We start from the raw sequence: 14,276 nt of genomic DNA on the forward strand, positions 1-14,276 counted from the left end.
TCTTTAGCCATCACCACCCCCAAAACTTCCATTTCCCCTCCTGCCCCCTAACCCCCAGCCTCTGACAACCACTAATATATTTTCTGTCTCTATAGATTTGCCTATTCTGGACATTAAGTATGAGTGGGATTGTACAGTATGTGGCCTTTTGTGACTGGCTTCTTTCATTTAGCATAATGTTTTCAAAATACATTTTCCCTGCTTAGGCGAATCCAACGTTTTCAAAGGCTTTGTTCAATTCCAGGGCTCAGCAGAACCCGGCATCTAACACGGGCCTCGATAAATGTTTGTGGGACACATTCTGTCTCAAAGATATGTATTAAGTACAACAGTAATCACATTGTTTCCAAATGCTTAATCAACACATATTGTAGCATGTATCAGTCCTTCATTCCTTTTTATGGCTAAATAATAGTCTGTTGCATGGGTGCACCACAATCTGTTTACCTACATATCAGTTGATGGACATTTGGGTTGTTTCTACTTTTTGGCTGTCATGAACGGTGCTGCTGTGAACATTCATGTGCAAGTTTTTTGTGGGCATGTGTTTTTAATTTTCTTGGGTGAAATTGCAGGGGCGCAGTTACCTTTTAACTGAAATAATGAACAAGTCATGATTTTCCATTTTTATCTTTTCCTTGTTTTTTCTGGTCCTTGCTTCCAGGTATGTACATGCAGGTAGGGGAAGCATCCCAAGGTCGGGGGGGGGGAACATCCACCCCCAAAATTCACATATAACTGTAGTGGGACAGATATCATCAGTGCAGGAATATTCCTTGACGTCCCTCTTCCCTGAGCCTTCCAGAGAGTTCTGCAATTGCCAGACCTCTCCTAGCCCCAATCCTACTCCTATCCCCATCCTATCTCTTAAAGAGGGAGGGTTCAACCTACGGGGTGAGAGGCTAAGTACATCAATGTAATAAACGAGGGTGGAGAGGAAGGAAAGAGGCGGTCCCAGGGGCTGAAATAGAGGAAAAGTTTTTACAGATGTTTTGAGAAAAGAGATAAGACAGCAGTCCTAAGGTTTGGAGAGGAGTGAATTTTTTTTTTTTTTTTTTTTTTTTTTGTGGACTCTGTTTGGATCCTTTTTGAGGTCTTCTGAGAGATGTGATGAGATTCTCTCCTAATCACTTTCGGCTGCTGACCTGTGCTTTTTGAACGAGAGGCTGCTCAGAGCCCGAACCTCATGGTTTATACGGGTTACATGCCCTGCTTCTCTCCCTGTTCTGTTTTCCCCTCTGCCTCCCTTCAAGGTGCTGACATGTCCCCTGCCACCTCCAAGGATTTGTTTCCCCTTGAATCTGGCGAGTGAGCTATTTTTAGCATCTGCCTCCCCTCCCTTCCAGGTGGCTTCCTTTAATGACCCCGACTTCCTCAAGCAGCTGGAGATATCCATAAAGTACGGGACGCCTTTCCTGTTCCACGACGTGGATGAGTACATCGACCCTGTGATTGATAACATCTTAGAAAAAAACATCAAGGTCTCCCAAGGACGGCAGTTTATCGTACTGGGAGACAAGGAAGTAGACTATGATTCGAATTTCAGACTGTATCTGAACACCAAGCTGGCCAACCCCAGATACAGACCATCCGTGTTTGGGAAAGCCATGGTGATCAATTATACTGGTAAGGATGTACAGAGCCTTAGTGCTGAGTTTTAGGTGGAGACCACACTCTGAGCTCAAGGCTCTCAAGGGACGTCACTTCATTCGGTGAATAATTCTCAGAGTCACATCTTTCATAGTCAACCAATCAGTTCTTTTTGGTTTGCTTTCTGAGGCTGCACCGTGCGGCGTGCGGGATCTTAGTTCCCCGACCAGGGATCGAACCCATGCCTCCTGCATTGGGAGTTCAGAGTCTTAACCACTGGACCCCCAGGGAAGTCCCAACCCATCAGTTCTTCATGAGGAAGCAACACCACAAGGTTTGGGGGCCTTTAGAAGGCAATGAGTTATGTGTCTTGAGATGTGCTGAGTCTGGACCACGGGGCTCAGACATTCACCCTCGGAGCGAGGTGAGACCCCTTTCTGCTGCAGCAGGAAGTTATACTGCATTTGTGTATTTAAGTACACGGTATGATTTTGGATCTCCCTCTTCCTCTCAGTTGAATTCGGTTAGGAATTGAATGCCACTCCCCATATTTTCTACGGTGGTCACACGGGTTCCTAGGTAGGTTAATCAGCTTTGGGTACGCGTTAGGAAGTTCCCTGGCGGTCCAGTGGTTAGGACTCCGTGCTTTCACTGCCAAGGGCCTGGGTTCGATCCCCGGTTGGGGAACTAAGATCCCATAAGCCGCGTGGCTTAAAAAAAAAAAAAAAAAAGTTTGGGTATAAACCCAGATATCTAACGAGGGTCCCCCAAGATGTGGGCGCCCTGGGTTTGATTTCAGTGCGTCTTCACACTTGCTGCCCACTACTCCAGGTAACAGCATCTCTGTTTTGTTCTGGCCCATATTTCTCACCTGGGGCTTTAGAATGGCTTTGGTGGGAGAGCGAGTCCTCGCGTTCTGGGATGCTGGGCCCACCCTGCACTTGCCCCAGGCGCTGCTGTGTAGGGGAGACGAGACGGTGCCCAGGCTGGCAGGGGGACGCGGTGCTGAGGGCCTCCCCTCGCCCCCCCACAGTCACGCGGAAGGGCCTGGAGGACCAGCTGCTGAGCGTGCTGGTGGCCTGCGAGAGGCGAGAGCTGGAGGAGCAGAGGGGGCATCTCATCCAGGAGACGAGCGAGAACAAGAAGCTGCTCAAGGACTTGGAGGACTCCCTCCTCCGGGAACTGGCCGCCTCCACGGGGAACATGCTGGACAACGCGGAGCTGGTGCAGACCCTGGAGGAGACCAAATCCAAAGCCACGGAGGTACGAACCGTGTGGAAAGGTGTACCGATCCTGGCCACGGAAGCCCAGGGGCGTTCCCAGGGACCCCTGTGCACCCACTCAGCCTCTCTTAATTGAGAGTGATAGAAAACCTGGCCCTACGTGGCTTAGGTCCAAAGGGAACTCATCGGCCTAGAAAACAGAAAAGTCGAGGGATGGCTTCAGGCAGGGCTGGATCCAGGACTCCAAGCATATCATCCAGGGCTCAGTTTCTCTCCATTTCTGGACCTTCTGCTGTGTTGGCTTCATTCTCTGCCTCCCTGTGGAGCCAAGCTCCCCTCCTGGTCACAAGCTGGGTCTGGCTTCATGTCCACTGAGGTTCAAGTCCAAAGAGAAGAATGAGAATCTTTTCCTGTCACTGAAGTCACGTGCTCACCCCAAACCACTCCCACGGGCTGGGGATGCCATGTGTAGATTCGCTGGACCTCACTCACCCGATCCCCTCCTGGCCTCGGGGTTGAGCCCCACATGTGAATGAAAGGAGGAAACTGTGGGTCTCTAGATCAAACTCAGGGACTGTTACTAGGAGGAGGGGGCAGGGGGGCAGGGGGGGTCGAGCCACAAATATCTACCACATCTCGCTGGAGGCTGGGGTCCCTTCCTGTGAGCGCTGCATGGGTTTCTTTGCTGCCGCCCTCCCCCCCACTCCCGCCCTCTGCCTTCTTACTTTCTCGCCCATCTCGTGCGTCTTCCTGGTTTCAGCTGTAAGTGGCAACGTGTGCCTCTTCTTCAGGTATCAGAGAAGCTCAAGCTGGCGGAGAAGACAGCCCTGGACATCGACAGGCTGCGGGACGGCTACCGGCCGGCCGCCCGGAGGGGCGCCATCCTGTTCTTCGTGCTGTCGGAGATGGCCCTGGTGAGCTCCATGTACCAGCACTCCCTGATCGCCTTCCTGGAGGTCTTCGGCTTGTCACTCAAGAAGTCGTTGCCTGACTCCATTCTTATGAAGCGATTAAGGAACATCATGGACACGCTAACCTTCAACATCTATAACTATGGCTGCACAGGTGAGCACCTGCTCGCACCGATTTAGGACTGATGCACTCTGTGCGCGTCTGTCTGTGTGTCCAAATTTCCTCTTCTTATAAGGACACGAGTCGGATTGCATGGGGGCCCTCCCTAACAGCCTCATTTTATTTTTAAATTTTTTTAAATTAACTTTTATTGGAGTAAAATTGATTTACAATGTTGTGTTAGTTTCAGGTGTACAGCAAAGTGATTCAATTATACGTATACGTACATCCACTCTTTTTTAGATTCATTACAGAGTATTGAGCAGAGATCCCTGTGCTATACAGCAGGTTCTTATCAGTTATCTATTTTATATACAGTAGTGTGTATATGTCAATCCCAATCTCCCAATTTATCCCTCCTCCTGCCCTTTCCCCCTTGGTAACCATGAGTTTATTTTCTACATCTGTGACTCTATTTCTGTTTTGTAAATAGGTTCATTTGTACCATTTTTTTTAGATTCCACATATAAGCGATATCATATGATATTTGTCTTTCTCTGTCTGACTTGCTTCACTCAGTATGACAATCTCTAGGTCCATCCATGTCGCTGCAAGTGGCATGATTTCGTTTTTTTTTATGGCTGAGTAACCTAATCACCTCTTAGAGGCCCTGTCTCCTGCTCGGAGGTACTGGGTATTAAGGCTTCAACTTAAGGATTTTGAGGGGGACACAGCTTAAAACTGTGTTGGGTAGGAAACAGGTTGAGGGCTATCCTATAGGGCTCACTTAAGTAACCAACCCTTCTAACACATATAAGGTAGAATTCAAATCACACATTTTGACTTACATGTTTTTTTTTCTTCTGTTAAAAAAAAAACAAAAACAAGAACTCTAGTGCTTTGCGTCTTCCTATCCATAAAGAGTGTGTTGATGGCACAGGCTTACTCTGCAATAGAGATCGGCCAAATCTGTCCCACCGCCTGCTTTTGTAAATAAAGTTATATTGGCACACAGCCACACCCGTTTCTATACAGATCGTCCATGGCGGCTTTCACAGTACAATGGCAGAGTTGAGTAGTTATGACAGAGACTGTCTAGTCTGCAAAGCCGAGTCGATTTACTCTCTGGCCCTTTATAGAAAGTTTGCTGATACCTCTTCTCCACTGTAAGAACTTTTGCTTTGAGTCAGGCAAACGACCAGCACTTCATTCAGAAGGTGTCTCTGAACCTCCATCATACGGTCCTTCATCTGCTTGGGGGGGATCCCCCCCTCCTCTTCCCACGAGGGCGTGGTAAGTGCCGCCTGGATACATGACCATTTCAGGTGCGTACGAGCGAGGGTCACTGCCCGTTGCACTTGTGGGCATGACGTCTCAATTGAGCTCATAGTTTTTGCACACAGCTGTTCACGGACACCAAATGCAAAGATGGCTAAATGCAACTAACTGTGCAGTTGAGGTGCTTCAGTTCATTTCTCTGAAATTTAAGCATGGTGTGCATAAGAAACCCTGTGTTTAAATGCATTTGTTTTATCCAGACCCGTCTGTTGTTTCTCTTCAGGGTTGTTTGAGAGGCACAAGTTACTTTTTTCTTTCAATATGACTATCAAGATAGAACAAGCAGACGGGAGAGTCCCCCAGGAAGAATTAGATTTCTTCTTAAAAGGTAATGAATTTGCCTCGTTTCGTGCTTCCCAACTCCCTGGACCCACGTTGCACATGTGTATGAGTTTGTTCACCAAAACAAACAACAGCAGAAATTTGCCTTCCTTAAAACTTGGCTTCCAATAGCACTGCTTTAGTAAATATCTCAGTTGACAGTTCCAGCCTCAGAGCTAGTTCGAGTTAACTCAGAGCAGCCAGCCTCTGCCTTAAGGCTGCCCCGAGGCTGGAAGCCAGAGCCAGAGCTTCCTGGCTGGAGTTATGGACGGTGACAGGGGAAGCCTAACCCTCTTCTCTTTCCAGCCCCCTTTTGAGAAGTGGATTTTCCCCCAAAGTGAGGGAGGCCCAGGAATGGAGCTGCTTACTCTTCCCCGTGTGTTGGTGTCGGCTGTTTACTTCTCTTATCCTGTTGTGATTAGGAAACATTTCCCTGGAGAAAAGCAAACGGAAAAAACCCTGTGCTTGGTTGTCTGACCAGGGATGGGAAGATATCATTCTTTTATCAGAGATGTTTCCAGACAACTTTGGGACTCTTCCTGATGATGTGGAGACACATCTGACTGTCTGGCAGGAGGTGAGCAAGTGTTCTCTTTCTCCTCCTTCCCTTCCCCGCATGTCACTAATCTCCACACTTAATCTGTAGCCTAACTCCCTATGAGTGTGAAGATCTGCCTCCGAGTGGCTCGTGCAGAGTGTAGCCAATGCCCTCTAACTCCCTGGATGGAATTCTCCTTTATCTAGTTCAGCTAGTTTTGTGGGAGAACTATCCAACTATCTCTCCATCTGTCTATCTATCCATTTGTCCATCCATTTGTCCATCCATCCATCCATCCATCCATCTGTCCATCTGTCTATCTATCCAGTCATCCATCCATCTGTCCATCTGCCTCTATCTATCTGTCCATCCATCCATTCAAGAAACTTTTTGAGCATCTGTGGATGGACCATGTCCCTTGATGGGCAGTGGGAACTCAACAGTCCATAAGACTCAGTCCATCCCTTCCTAAAGTTCAGAGTTTGGGGGGTAGAAAATGACAGATCTGACTAGACATGGCCTGTAGATTTCATCCCTTTACAGGGGCTCTTGGGACCTTCACATAAAAAGGGGGGCCTATATCATTTTTCAGTTGACGCCAGCATGAATGTTCTTTGCTTTTCCCAGTGGTATGACCTGGATTCACTTGAGCAGTTTCCATTCCCCCTGGGTTATGATGACAATATCACCCCTTTCCAGAAGTTGCTTATTTTGCGCTGTTTCCGTGTGGATCGGGTATATCGGGCCGTGACCGACTACGTGACTGTAACAATGGGAGAGAAGTGAGTTGCTTGTGTTTGCTTGGCCCTTTCTGTGGGGTAGAATATCTAATGTCACCCCTTCCTGGACTCACAGATGGCAGTGGGGGGCCAGCTCCAGCGAGGGCTGCCTTTGAGCATGATTTGGTAGCCACTCTAGAGCAGCGCTGTTTAAGAGAAATACAGTGTGAGTGACATACGTAATTTCAAGTCTTCTGGTAGCCACATTCAAACAGAAGCAGGTGAAATTAATTTTAATGACAGTTATCATAAGCATATAAAATATATATTAATATATAATAATATACATATAATATTTACTAATAATAAGTAACTGTATTTAATTATTAAATGATACAAATGAACCTATTTACAAAACAGAAACAGACTCACAGACATAGAAAACCAACTTATGGTTACCAAAGGGGAAAGGTGAGGGGGAGGGATATATTAGGAATTTGGGAGTAAAATATACACACTACTATATATAAAATAGATAAACAACAAGGACCTACTGTATAGCACAGGGAACTATACTCAATATTTTGTAATAACCTAGATGGGAAAAGAATCTGAAAGAGAATATATATATATATAATCACTGAATCACTTTGCTGTACACCTGAAACTAACACAACATTGTAAATCAATTATACTTCAATTAAAAAAAGTAAATTTATAAAAAAGGAAACAGTCAAAATTAATCTTAATAACAATCATCATAAGTTATATATATTAATATATCATATAATATAAATAATATGTATTAATAATGAATTATATTTAACTCAAATATTAAAATATTATCTCAACATGTAATGGATTGAGATATTTTGCATATTTTTTTGATATTAAGGCTTTAAAATCCTGTGTGAATTCACAGGTACAGCACATCTCAGTTTGGACTAGCCACACTTCAAGTGCCCAATAGCCACACGTGCCTGATGGCTCCCATATTGGTAGCTCTGGAATTGAGGGCGAAGCCGGATGGGTAACTTAGGGTGACAAACTCAAATCTGCCTCCACGGCTGGCGGGTGATGGAGAGGACTGAGCGTGGCTGGACGAGCACTTGGGCACACTGGAGAGGTCAAGCCCTGGCCAGCAGCCCCTTAACTCCTGCTGACTGATGCCAGGTGGCGGCGGGGACCCAGATCTCTGACTCTTCAAAGGAAACTAGAAATTTGGATTTCTACATGAAATCTCCCAATCGTTATGTGCTGGCAACTAATTTTTTAAAAATCTCGAGATGCAGGCCATTCAGGACACGCCTGTGGAGCCGCCGGTGTGCGACCTGTGGGCTCAGTGCCCAGGGCACGTCCACCTGGAAGGCCGGCTTGTCAGGAGGCATGCAGCTCAGTACAGCTCCTGAACCACCCAACCTGGATGTACCGGGCTCTGCAGAGAGGTCCCCATCACCCAGGAGCTTATTACCGTCCAGTGAATGAGATGTGTGTAAAAACTGGATTCCAAAACAAGGCTGAGCAAAGAGCCATACCAGAGGAACAGTCAGAAGGTTCTGGACACTGGGAGGAAGAGCGCTGGTCGGACTGGCCGGCCCCTGCCTGGCGCTGTCCTCCCGGGAGCGTTTTCCAGTCGTGTTTCTTTCCCCAGGTACGTGCAGCCTCCGATGATCAGCTTTGAAGCCATCTTTGAGCAGAGCACACCCAACTCGCCCATTGTGTTTATCCTGAGTCCTGGCTCTGACCCAGCCAGTGACCTTATGAAATTAGCCGAGCACAGTGGTTTTGGAGGGAACCGCCTCAAATTCCTTGCCATGGGTCAAGGTCAAGAAAAGGTAAATTGTTGTTGGAAGGAACAAGCTCTAAATGTGGGTGAGGTCACCGGCCCTGTTAGCAATGAATTAACGAATGTTTGGCTTTAAGCTAAGAGTGCCGCCCCACACACACACGAGTGCCGTGCATTTCCAGTCTACGGAGCAGTAATCAAATGTCACAGCGATGACAGTGTGAACAGCAGTATAGTTCTAGAGCTAACCTGCCGTGATTGCCCAGCCTGGTACCGTCGGTATGTTCTGCTGCTTCCAAAGCCCCTCACATCCAGCCTTTCTCTCCCTCAGCCCTTTTGCAAGAGCCGCATTTTGGATCAGGGCGGTCACTGCCCCAGTGGCAAGGCCAACTGGTCAGGGGGCAGGTGCCACTGCGTCCGAGGTTGGAGCTCTGGGGGCTGAGGGAGGCCAATGAGTGCAGCCCAGCGGACCTGGGTGGCCCCGGAGGAAGTCTAAAGGGTTGTTTCTTCAAAGGCTCCCTCTGTAGCTCCTGGGCCGCTGGCTCCTCTGTGGCTTCTGCTGCAGCGGCCAGTAGTTTCCTGGTGCCCGCAGCGGGTCTCTGGGAGAGCACGGGGTGGTGTGGCAGTGGGATGCCGACTCTTCCTTTCTGTCTCTGTCGGAGCAGGTGGCCCTACAGCTGCTGGAGGTGGCGGTGGCTCGAGGGCAGTGGCTGATGCTGCAGAACTGCCATCTCCTGGTCAAGTGGCTGAAGGATCTGGAGAAGGCCCTGGGGAGGATCACCAAGCCCCACCCCGACTTCCGCCTGTGGCTCACCACGGACCCCACCGAGGGCTTCCCCATCGGGATCCTGCAGAAGTCCTTGAAGGTCTGGCTGCAGGACAGACAGACGTGCCCACGGCTCGGTTCCTTACCTCACTCCCGTTTTGCTGTGTGCGTGTGTGTGTTTAGGATAGAGTTGGGACCCCATGGACACCCCCCGCTTTCCCAATTCCATTTCTCCCTCTCCCTTCAGAGGGAAGCACTGTCCAGAATAGGGTGACAATTATTGGGTGACAGTGACGACTCCCAGGCCCGTCTTTATCACTTCTGCATGTCCTCAAAACAATTTCTGGGTTAGTTTTCATGGACTTCACATTTATCCTTTTTAACTCTAATGATCGGCCCTCCCACAGCCCGCAGAACTGGAGTGCTTGTGTGTGTAAGTTTCAAGGAGTTTACGTGCCCTGTTTAATTTAGTCTCTGGGAACATTTTGGGGAATGGTTTCGTCATCTCTCTCTTCCTCCAGGACAGGGAGAGGGAAAAATTAGCTACTTCTGTTTTGCATTTGAGGATCCCACGGATCAGAGGCGGTTGACAGAGCCTTCCTGGGGTCGTTCGATGAGTCAGGGCAGAGCTGGAACAACGTCTAGTTTTTAACTCATTCACGTGGGCCCTTGGGTATAGGGAAGATGGCTTTGCAAGGATGGAGGGAAAGCCAAGACGTCTGCAGTCTGCACACTCTTCAGAGCCCTGCTCGTGGGCCTGGGGTTTCCGTCACCATCGGTCTTTGCTTCCGACAGGTTGTCACCGAGCCACCCAACGGGCTGAAACTCAACATGAGAGCGACGTACTTCAGGATCTCTCCTGAGATGCTGGACCAGTGTCCACACCCTGCTTTCAAGTCCCTGGTCTACGTGTTGGCGTTCTTCCATGCTGTGGTGCAGGAGAGGAGAAAGTTCGGGAAGATCGGGTGGAACGTGTACTACGACTTCAACGAGTCTGACTTCCAGGTGAAGAGGCGCCTACTGCCTCTGCCCGGGGACACTCCCTCCTTAGTTGTTCCTGCCCACGTTTTCAGAAAACAGTCAGAACGCGAATGACTTTATGGGTTTTCGGATACCCAGGCCTGTTGCTCCTCTTTTCAGGTCTGCATGGAAATCCTGAACGCATACTTAACAAAAGCTTTCCAGCAGCACGACCCTCGGATCCCGTGGGGCAGCCTCAAGTACCTAATCGGGGAGGTACGAGCACCCCGGGCACCGTCTGCAGGCCCCCGGGGCGGGCTGGGCTGTGGCCTGGTGCCCCTGGTCCATGGCCCCCGAGCCTTCTGCGACTCCCCTCTTGCTCCTGCTGCCCATCAGCTGAAGGCCCCTGGGTCTCTGTGAAACACCCCCCGGCCCCGGTTCATCACCCTGTTATTCTTTGTCCAAAGTGAGCGACCTTCACCTGGGAGTTTGGACTCATCGCCCTGGGGACTCATGCTCCTTGCTGAGGATGCCTCAGGCATGTCACTGGAGCCCTGCTCCTGTTCAGCGGGCCTGGAGGTCCACTCTGGAGGCCACGACCTTATACAGCGCTCGTGGGAACGCTTCCCCGGAGGCCTGTGTGTGGCTCAAACATAGACGTCACTGTTCCAAAGACAAAAGCGGCTACTGGCTCCTTGGGTTGTTTTGTTTGCTTGTTCGCCATGTTTTGGGGAGTTGGCCAGTTGCACACTGGCTCCCAGCATTTCACGAGGACTGCTATCACCTTGGGCTCTATGAGTCTGCACACAAGCCCTCTTGTACACAGTGGCCCAAAGGCTGTGCAAGTCAACACGGTTTGAGCTGTACAGTGGCCGGGCAGCAGGAGTCTCACTAAGGGCGCATCCGGGCTTGACCCTGGACGATCCGCTGGGCCCGGGGCCTCAGGGCCCACCCCGTAGGTTCTGGGTCCTGGCCGGCTCTCACTCCCTGTAATGTCAGGTCATGTACGGAGGACGGGCCATCGACAGCTTTGACCGGCGTATCCTGACCATCTACATGGATGAATACCTGGGAGACTTCCTTTTTGATACTTTCCAGCCATTCCACTTCTTCCGGAACAAGGAAGTGGACTACAAAATCCCCGCGGGGGATGTCAAGGAAAAATTTGTTGGTGAGATTTCTCGGCCATCAGAAAGTATGTTACATGTTTTATTCTAAGGGAGCCCGTACATTTCAGCTGTTCTGGTTTCTGTGGTTGGCTTGATGGTTCTTCTGACCCCTTCCCTGGTGGGACTCTTTGACTGCTCGGGGGTGTTTTCTTGTGCCTTTTAGCGGGGCCCAGGGGGCTCTTCCTAGCCTCAGAGCTGATGGAGTTAGTTCAGACTTCCTGTCCTGGAAGGATAGTAAATATATCAGAATCTCCCTGGAAGAGCAGAGTGGCCCCCGGGAAAGTCACTGAGCCATTTTCATAAAAGATACACGTAGAGGAAGTTCCCTGGTGGTCCAGTGGTTAGGACTCTGCACTTTCACTGCTGTGGGCCTGGGTTTGATCTCTGTTTGGGGAACTAGGATCCCGCAAGCCGCGAGGCATGGCAAAAAAAAAAAAAAAAGATGCACCTAGAACTGTGTTGGCCGTGGTGGTGTAGAATTCTTATTTGAAAAGCACGTCACCCTCTCAGAGGTGGAACGTAGTCTGACGTGTGTGGGGACGTCGAGGCTGTGGGCCCTCAGCAATCGGAGGTGGCACGGCGGTGTAACCGCTGTTTGTTCTCTCCCGTTACAGAAGCCATTGAGGCCCTCCCTCTGGCCAACACGCCGGAAGTGTTTGGGCTTCACCTCAACGCTGAGACTGGATATTACACTCAGGCAGCTCGAGACATGTGGTCTCACCTGCTGGAGCTGCAGCCTCAGACGGGTAAAGCCCCCTGCAGAGGACTGTGGTCATCGGACTGGGGACAAAGGGCACTGGCGCCAAGTGCTGCTTCGGGTTCTGATAGCTTCCGTACTGTTGGTGCCCTTCTGAGAACCAGAGGCACAGGCTGCCCCAGTCCTGCACTCAGGTGCCTTGCTCTCTCTAAAAAGTGTCCTGATTTCAGGGGAATCCAGCACTGGCATCAGCCGCGATGAGTACATTGGCCATGTGGCCCAGGACATAGAAAACAAGATGCCCAAAGTCTTTGACTTGGACCTGGTCAGGAAGCACCTGGGGACGGCCGTCTCCCCTACCTCAGTGGTGCTCCTGCAGGAGCTGGAGCGCTTCAACAAGCTGGTCATACGGATGTCCACGTCCCTGGCTGAACTTCAGAGGGTAAGCCTGTTCCTCAAGTGCAAATTCCTGCCTCGGTGGAGTGCTGGGTTTCCCGCTAGTCTCGCCTGACTGCTCTTGATTCTATAAACAGGCCTTGGCTGGAGAAGTTGGGATGAGCAGTGAATTAGATGATGTAGCCAGGTCTCTCTTTCTCGGGCAAATCCCTAATATCTGGAGAAAGCTTGCCCCTGACACCTTAAAGTCCCTCGGAAACTGGATGCCCTACTTCCTGCGGAGGTTCAGCCAGTACACGACATGGGTGAGTGAGAGGCAGCGGTCTGCTTGCTGGTTCAAGGCTTGGCCTGGACCCCCTCAAACCACTTCCCGACTCCTTCTCCCCTCCCCAGCGGTACCTCTGTCAGGAGCTGATTGGGTGCTCTGGAAATGGTCTCGGACTCTGCAAGCATATCTGTTTTTTTTTCCTTTTCTTCCTTCCCCCCTCCCTTCCTTCCTCCCTTCCTTGGGGACTTCCCTGGTGGTGCAGTGGTTAAGAATCCGCCTGCCAATGCGGGGGACACGGGTTCAAGCCCTGGTCCGGGAAGATCCCACATGCCGCAGAGCAGCTAAGCCTTTGTGCCACAACTACTGAGTCTGCTCTCTAGAGCCCTCGAGCCACAACTACTGAGCCTGTGTGCCGCAACTACTGAAGCCCATGCTCCCCAACAAAGAGAAGCCACCGCAAGGAAGAGTAGCCCCTGCTCGCCACAAATAGAGAAAGCTCACGCACAGCAACGAAGACCCAACCCAGCCAAAAATAAATAAATATATTTTTGAAAAAAAAGACTGAAGCATACTATGCACAACTTGATTTATCCATCTAAGAGTCTATCTTGGCAATTGTTCCATCTAAGCACATCTAGATGTCATTCCTTCTAGGCTACTCCATCTCACAGATATCCCATATCCTTTCCCCTGATGGATATTTAGGTGGTTACCATTGTTTTTTTGTTTTCTTTTTGGATTTTTTGTTTTGCTAGTACGAACAACATTCTGGTGCACATGCCTTTGGAGACTCATATGAGTATATTCCATGGGTACAATGGAAGAGTTGGATCCGAGTGTGTGCATTTTAAATTCTGACAGCTCTTGTCAGATGGTTTTCTGGAGAACTTGAAACCACAATGTATGAGAATGATTATTTCCTCACCCCTCTGCAACATGGTGTGTTCTTAATATTTTGGATCTTTTTCTCCTTCATAGGTAAACAATAATATCAACTATGTTGGTTGTGTATTTCTTTAATTATGGTGAGGCTGAGTGTATTTGACATGTTTATAGACATTTTGTGTTTTTCTGTGAACTTTGTATCTTGATTTCATTTTTATCAAGTTCTCCACCTTTTTAAAAAAAAATTATTTATTTATTTATTTTTGGCTGTGCTGGTTCTTCGTTGCTGTGCGTGGGTTTTCTCTAGTTGCGGTGAGCGGGGGCTACTCTTCGTTGCTCTGCGCGGGCTTCTCCGGTGGCTTCTCTTGTCGCAGCGCATGGGCTCTGCTCATGGGCTTCAGTAGTTGTGGCGCAGGGGTTTAGTTGCTCCGCAGCATGTGGGATCTTCCCGTGGGATCAAACCCGTGTCCCCTGCATTGGCAGGCAGATTCTTAACCACTGTGCCACCAGGGAAGCCCTCAAGTTCTCCACCTTCTAAAATTGATTTTTAAGAGCTCTTTGTACATCAAGGGAATTAACCCTTTTGTCTGCTGGTGTTGCAGATATTTT

General features: G+C 49.4%; 1 protein-coding gene across 5 annotated transcripts in view; it reads left to right on the forward strand.

The window, feature by feature from the left end:
* Window positions 1-14,276, forward strand: part of DNAH10 (dynein axonemal heavy chain 10) — a 148,206-nt gene that overhangs the window by 131,286 nt on the left and 2,644 nt on the right. For all 5 annotated transcript variants that reach the window (XM_082418126.1, XM_082418127.1, XM_082418130.1 and 2 more), the window contains 14 exons: window positions 1,347-1,626; window positions 2,624-2,853; window positions 3,605-3,878; window positions 5,386-5,490; window positions 5,906-6,060; window positions 6,649-6,803; window positions 8,392-8,575; window positions 9,192-9,392; window positions 10,088-10,297; window positions 10,433-10,528; window positions 11,252-11,423; window positions 12,036-12,167; window positions 12,349-12,560; window positions 12,652-12,819. In XM_082418126.1, coding sequence (XP_082274252.1) covers window positions 1,347-1,626; window positions 2,624-2,853; window positions 3,605-3,878; window positions 5,386-5,490; window positions 5,906-6,060; window positions 6,649-6,803; window positions 8,392-8,575; window positions 9,192-9,392; window positions 10,088-10,297; window positions 10,433-10,528; window positions 11,252-11,423; window positions 12,036-12,167; window positions 12,349-12,560; window positions 12,652-12,819 — 2,574 coding nt within the window. The remainder of the gene's footprint in view (window positions 1-1,346; window positions 1,627-2,623; window positions 2,854-3,604; window positions 3,879-5,385; window positions 5,491-5,905; window positions 6,061-6,648; window positions 6,804-8,391; window positions 8,576-9,191; window positions 9,393-10,087; window positions 10,298-10,432; window positions 10,529-11,251; window positions 11,424-12,035; window positions 12,168-12,348; window positions 12,561-12,651; window positions 12,820-14,276) is intronic.

The sequence above is a fragment of the Balaenoptera physalus genome (genome assembly GCF_965194825.1).
Source record: "Balaenoptera physalus genome assembly, chromosome: 12".
NCBI lineage: Eukaryota > Metazoa > Chordata > Mammalia > Artiodactyla > Balaenopteridae > Balaenoptera > Balaenoptera physalus.